General features: G+C 41.4%; 1 protein-coding gene across 1 annotated transcript in view; it reads right to left on the bottom strand.

The window, feature by feature from the left end:
* Positions 1-713: 713 nt before the first annotated feature.
* The window catches only part of LOC138352863 (uncharacterized), a 146,620-nt gene continuing 139,794 nt past the window's right edge, over positions 714-7,539 (bottom strand). Inside the window, exons 5-6 of the mRNA XM_069305415.1 lie at positions 1,091-1,189; positions 714-730 (exon numbers count right to left, since the gene is read on the bottom strand). Coding sequence (XP_069161516.1) covers positions 714-730; positions 1,091-1,189 — 116 coding nt within the window. The remainder of the gene's footprint in view (positions 731-1,090; positions 1,190-7,539) is intronic.

The following is a 7,539-nucleotide window of genomic DNA, read 5'->3' as shown; positions in this document are numbered from 1 at the left end:
TGCAACAGTGGGTCGAGGCCTTATGACTATACACCTGTCAGGTGGTGGGTCAGGAGACCTACTGCAATTGTGGTATTGACAGATTTGAAATGACACTCTTGAATTAACGTAATGTGGGTGCCTGTGTATTAGTAGGTAGTTGAATAAAGCTATTTTTGCTATTACACTTGCCTTTGACATCATTCCCCATTCTGCAGTACGGCCCCATTTCACATCACATTCCAATTGTCTCTTAAGTTGGTTCAAGTTCCAGCTCCTAACCCCAAACATCTTTATATAAATATTGGTGTGAGAATCCAAGCTCTACCGGCTATATTTGCTTGCATGCAAGTTGCAGAGAGAACGACCCAAGTGAGGATGGCTCTGTATTGGCTTGTGGGGGTGAATACCGTCTTGGTCTTCATCTCTACCTGACATACGGAACCCTTGGCGCAGCGGAAGCAAAACGCTCATGCTGCTCACTTTCTGGATCAGCGATTCCAATTGTGGAATTTGGAAGCCAGATTCCACAACTGGCTTCCCAGCGTGGAGGCCTGTGAGTTTGTAGTGACTCCCGAAGAGAACATCGTACATCTGGCATTTCCTATGTGGGCAACGCCTGGTTAATGAATGTACGCTCTCACACTGTGTCTGTCTCACTCTTTTTCTCTCTCTCTCTCTGTCTTATAAAAAATACAATTGTCTAATGTGTGGTTGGTTGGCAGCAAAAGCAGCTAAGTGGTGTGAAGTACTAAAACAAGAATAGTTACCCTTACTCTGGTATATAACAGTTGATTGAGAAACTTTTAACGGTCTGGGAGAATTGTCTTTTTAATGCTAGTACGGACAAATTATTCACATCAGGAATTTTCTGTTAATTTTCGTAACATCAGTGAATAATGGTGCAGATTACTTTTGTATATGAAACGTATATGACAATTTTTTGTATATGAAACGTTTGGCCTCCAACTTTGAACAGACACACAAACAGACATTATCTCCTATGGTATAATTATAAAATATATATATTGCATTTTGTCAAATGATAAGTTTGGTGTGTTGTGTGACATGAGTGTTGTATAATGTTTGGATGCATAAGTGTGACTCTTACCGATATTATCTGCAACGTTGATGTCTGCTCCAGCGTCGAGGAGGACCTTCACAGTGTTGTCGTGACCACGTGCGGCTGCAAAGTAAAGGGCTGTCCCGCCTGTCAACAGATACCACAATTGTTATTATGCATAATCCATCACGATTCAAGATGTTTCTGTAATATATTGTAATAAGCTGTTCGAGATGGACATTTCTTTTTACTTTTGTGAGTGTACGGACTCCAAATATTATGTAAAATTATTTTCCACCCTAAATTTAAGAGAGGAAGATCGTGTTAAAATTGTTAACAATAGATCACCATTAAAATGTCCGACATCCCACCTGTACTTATATAAGCACTTATTACTTGCCTCGAGAGCGACAGTGATGCTATTGTCATGCCCGAAACTCTGTGAGTATTATTGGCTTGCAGCATAGTATATACTTGCCCTAATAAGAAATAAAACATTCTTCTTGTTCTCACCTAATTTTATTCAACAATTGTGCTTGCGAGGGTTGAGCTTTGGCTCTTAGGTCCCGCCTCTCAACCGCCAACCAACTGATGTACAGATTCCTGAGGTTACTGAGTTCTATCATATCTACATATGAAACTGTGTATGAAGTCAGCCTCCACCATCTCACTTCCTACTGCATTCCGTTTAACAACTTCTCTGACCCTGAAAAAGTTCTCTCTAATGTCTGTGTGGATCATTTGGGAACTCAGCTTCCACCTGACCCCTTGTTCATGTACCACCTGTGTTAAATAATCCATCCTTGTCTACCATGTCAATTCCCCTGAGAATTTTGTATGTGGTGATCATGTCTCCACGAGCTCTTCTGTCTACCAGCGACATGAGGAGCAGTTCCCGTAGCCTTTCCTTATAATTCATAACTTTTTCTCTTAGTTCCGGGACTAGCCTAGTGGCATACCTCTGAACTTTTTCCAGCTTCGTCTTGTGCTTGACTAGGTACGGACTCCATGCTGGGGCTGCATACTCCAGGATTAGCCTTACATATGTTGTATACAAGGTTCTGAAGGATTCCTTACACAGGTTTCTGAAAGAAGTTCTGATGTTATCCTGCCTCCCAAAGGCCACTGATGTTATTCTTTTTATGTGGGCTTCCGGAGACATGTTTGGTGTGATATCAACTCATTGACCTTTCTTTCTGCCCGTTTCGTGAACGACTTCATCTCCCATTCAGTATCCAATGTCTGGCTTCCTATTTCCTCGTCCTAGTTTCATTACCTTACATTTACTTGGGTTGAACTTTAGTAGCCATTTGTTGGACCATTCCTTCAGTTTTTCTAGCTCATCTTGTAGCCTCATACTATCTTCCTCTGTCTTGATTCTCCTCATAGTTTTTGCATCATCAGCAAACATTGAGAGGAACGAGTCAATTCCTTCTGGGAGATCATTTACTTATTTCAGAATCAGTACAGGTCCAAGGACTGATCCATGTGGAATTCCACTGGTGATTCCTCGCCACTCCCAGATCTCACCCCTCACAGTGACTCGCTGTGTCCTGTTGCGTAGGTACTCCTTTATCCAGTGGAGTACTTTCTCTTTCACTCCGGCCTGCATCTCCAGTTTTGTACTAGTCTCTTTTGTGGTACTGTGACAGGCTTTCTGACAGTCAAGAAATATGCATTCTGCCCAGCCCTCTCTCTAGTACCAAATTTTTGTTGCCTGGTCATAGAACTCAATTAAACCTGTTAGGCATGATTTGGCATCTCTGAATCCTTGTTGACGTTGCATTACAAAGTTCTTTCTCTCAAGATGTTCTACTAGCTTTTTACGCACAATCTTCTCCATCAACTTGCATGGAATGCAAGTTAGTGACACTGGCCTCTAGCTCAGTGCCACCTGCCTATCACCCTTCCTGTATATTGGAACTTCATTGGCCGTCTTCCAAATTTTTGGCAGTTCACCTGTTTCCAGTGATTTGTTGTACACCATGGAGAGTGGGATGCATAGAGCTTCTGATCCTTCCTTTAGAATCCATGGTGAAATTTCATCTGGACCAATAACCTTTGTCACATCCAAATCAGGCAGATGCTTCCTCTCCTCCCCACTGGTAGTCACAAACTCCTCTAGTGGTGTCCTGTTTTGATATTCCCTCTCTTATCTCTAGGACTTCTCCTTACACAGAAGTGAAAACCTCCTGGAATATCGTATTGAGTTCCTCACACACTTCCTTGTTGTTTGTAGTGAATTTTTCTACCCATATCATCAGTTTCATTACTTGTTCCTTCACTATTGTTTTCCTCCAGATGTGGTTATGCAGCAGTTTGGGTTGAGTCTTTGCCTTGCTTGCTATGTCATTTTCATACTGCCTCTCTACCTCTTTTCTAACCCAGATGTATTCATTCCCGGAATTCTGGTATCTTTCTCAGCTCTCTAGTGTTCTGTTGTTTCTATAGTTTCTCCACAAGCCTTTACTTAGTGGATTTGCTAGCTTACATCCTTGATTAAACCACGGGTTTCTCATTTGCATTTCATTTCCGCTTGTATTGGGACGAACTTGTCTGCTACCTCCTTGCACTTCTGTGTGATGTAGTCCATCATGTCTTGAGCCGTCTTTCCTCTAATATTCAAGATAACAGTATGACCAGATACTCAAACAACAGTACACTGTGTGTGAGAGGATGGTTCACCAGCTCACTTACAATGGTGCTCTTATGCCTGTGGAGGCCAGTTAACACTTGTTAAGTGCACTTGTTAAGTGCGCAGACTTAAGTTTGGTAACCAACAACCGAAACATCTAGTGTTTAGGCTCATGTGAGTGCCCCCGTCATCAGCATTCCAGAAATGTTACCCTGGCCGGGGTACCACGTCTGTGGACAGAGATATGCCTATAGCATCATTCTATTGTATGGCTTGAAGCGAGACTCAAGTTTGCGCGGAAACAGCTAGGCCGCATGGTGGGTGAGCTGTGGGCCGCCTGCGCCAGCCACTTGACTCGTCGCCATGAAAGAGCCGTGTTGTGAGGGGGGTTGGGGGGTTCGAGTGCGCACCAATTGCACATAAGATACCACGTGAGGACCGCTCTAGCCATCTCCACCACTATGAGTCAGCCACCCGTAGCAGGGTGCCTGATGTATGGGAATGGTGTGTGTGTAAGGCCGGCAGTATTAATGAGTAAGTACCTATGTGTGTATTTTTGGTGATTAGTTAGTCTTTAAAGCTTGAATTCGAAGTCAGGTGTTCCGTCGCATTGTCACTAAGCACCTGTAGAGGTGAAGTGAAGTGTGGACGAGGAACTAATCACCCTTGTTGTCATCTTGTCAGTCCAGAGGGACTTACGTCTTGTGTACACAGACGTACAGTGTGTGTGTGTGTTTGTGGGTACACACGGGAACAGAGTATACATAGATTAGCCAAGGACTGAGAGGATGTCCATGTAATATTTATATTCAATTGTGGTAATTCATTCATTTTTGATCGTCTGCGAGACAGAGTGATATTATTCCATGTGTAATCTTGCAGGTGTAACGTCAGTGATTCCTGGCCATTGATTATTGTGGAGTGATATGGAGTGATACCAGAGTGTGGTGCTAATTTCTTGAATTGTTCCCAGGGCCATGACAAATGATATATATATATATATATATATATATATATATATATATATATATATATATATATATATATATATATATATATATATATATATATATATATATATATATATATATATATATATATAAATATATATATATATATATATATATATATATATATATATATATATATATATATATATATATATATATATATATATATAACTGAAAACTCACACCCCAGAAGTGACTCGAACCCATACTCCCAGGAGCAACGCAACTGGTATGTACAAGACGCCTTAATCCACTTGACCATCACGACCGGACATAATGAGGTGATAGCCGAGGCTATTTGAACCACCCCACCGCCGGCACTCGGATAGTAATCTTGGGCATAGCATTTTACCAAATCACCTCATTCTTTGGGGCACACGTGAGGAACACAAAGGCGAACAAGCCTGAATGGTCCCCAGGACAATATGCAACTGAAAACTCACACCCCAGAAGTGACTCGAACCCATACTCCCAGGAGAAACGCAACTGGTATGTACAAGACGCCTTAATCCACTTGACCATCACGACCGGACATAATGAGGTGATAGCCGAGGCTATTTGAACCACCCCACCGCGTGTGCCCGCGTGTTCCTCACGTGTGCCCCAAAGAATGAAGTGATTTGGTAAAATGCTATGCCCAAGATTACTATCCGAGTGCCGGCGGTGGGGTGGTTCAAATAGCCTCGGCTATCACATCATTATGTCCGGTCGTGATGGTCAAGAGGATTAAGGCGTCTTGTACATACCAGTTGCGTTGCTCCTGGGAGTATGGGTTCGAGTCACTTCTGGGGTGTGAGTTTTCAGTTGCTTATTGTCCTGGGGACCATTCAGGCTTGTTCGCATTTGTGTTCCTCACGTGTGCCCCAAAGAATGAGGTGATTTGGTAAAATGCTATGCCCAAGATTACTATCCGAGTGCCGGCGGTGGGGTGGTTCAAATAGCCTCGGCTATCACCTCATTATGTCCGGTCGTGATGTTCAAGTGGATTAAGGCGTCTTGTACATACCAGTTGCGTTGCTCCTGGGAGTATGGGTTCGAATCACTTCTGGGGTGTGAGTTTTCAGTTGCTTATTGTCCTGGGGACCATTCAGGCTTGTTCGCATTTGTGTTCCTCACGTGTGCCCCAAAGAATGAGGTGATTTGGTAAAATGCTATGCCCAAGATTACTATCCGAGTGCCGGCGGTGGGGTGGTTCAAGTAGCCCCGGCTATCACCTCATTATGTCCGGTCGTGATGTTCAAGTGGATTAAGGCGTCTTGTACATACCAGTTGCGTTGCTCCTGGGAGTATGGGTTCGAATCACTTCTGCGGTGTGAGTTTTCAGTTGCATATTGTCCTGGGGACCATTCTGGCTTGTTCGCATTTGTGTTCCTCACGTGTGCCCCAAAGAATGAGGTGATTTGGTAAAATGCTATGCCCAAGATTACTATTTGAGTGCCGGCGGTGGGGTGGTTCAAATGGCCTCGGCTATCACCTCATTATGTCCGGTCGTGATGGTCAAGTGGATTAAGGCGTCTTGTACATACCAGTTGCGTTGCTCCTGGGAGTATGGGTTCGAGTCACTTCTGGGGTGTGAGTTTTCAGTTGCATATTGTCCTAGGGACCATTCAGGCTTGTTCGCATATATATATATATATATATATATATATATATATATATATATATATATATATATATATATATATATATATATATATATATATATTTATATATATATATATATATATATATATATATATATATATATATATATATATATATATATATATATATTATTGTGACGGTAACGCGTTGGTGTTGGGCTGTTTCAAAAGCTAGGGGTATGGCCTCATCACATATAGAAATAAAAAGAGAAAATCTGGAACTTCGTCTGTGGTAAGGTAATGGGAAGACACACAAAACACAAGTAAATTTAACAATGAGATTTTAATTATGTTAGAAAAGCAAAACATGAATAAAATGGACATACAAATTGGAACATAAAATCAATCAATCAAAATAATAAGAATAATCAAATGACAAAATGAAAAGTTACGTTAAGACAAGTGAGTAATAACAAGTGAACAATATACAATCAGATATATAGGTGCAGGAATATTGGCTTTAAGCTGCCACCTCTCTTAGTACGCGTAAGCCAGAGCTTAGTCTACCAACGAGACGTGTTAACTTGTTGAAAGCACTGGATATTCTGAGGTCTCTAGGTCGTGGTGGCCCCAGACATCAGGTAGTGTGGCGGTGGAGGAGCAGGTGCGACTGACCACCGGCCAATCAGCGATGAGCAGGCGACGGACAGGTAGTTTGGTGGTTCGAGTGGTGGGGGGAGCAGGTGTTCCTGGTGCTGAATACGTTTGCTCTCTGGCAAACCTTGGTGTTGTATTTGTTGGATATTTCTTCCATATTAGTTGTATAGGGATGTATAGCGAAGAACTTAGGAGGGAAGAGCGGGCTCAATCTCTCTTGAAGGAGATTATCGTCACAAAATATATATATATATATATATATATATATATATATATATATATATATATATATATATATATATATATATATATATATATATATATATATATATATATATATACATGTATATACATGTGTATATATATATATATATATATATATATATATATATATATATATATATATATATATATATATATATATATATATATATAGTCAACATGAAATTGACTCGCGAGAAGGCGTCCAACAGGGTGACCCCCTTGCTCCTCTCCTTTTCTGCTTAGTCATCAAACAAGTCACAGAGGTCCTGTCCAGCGAGCTTAACATCTGGTTCTTGGATGATGGTACCCTAGCTGGTTCCCAAGACTCCCTCCTGGAGGTCATCAGAA

Source organism: Procambarus clarkii, chromosome 55 (genome assembly GCF_040958095.1).
Source record: "Procambarus clarkii isolate CNS0578487 chromosome 55, FALCON_Pclarkii_2.0, whole genome shotgun sequence".
Taxonomy (NCBI): Eukaryota; Metazoa; Arthropoda; class Malacostraca; order Decapoda; family Cambaridae; genus Procambarus; species Procambarus clarkii.
The sequence above is the reverse complement of the archived record's forward strand: the minus strand, read 5'-3'. Positions and strand labels throughout refer to the sequence as shown.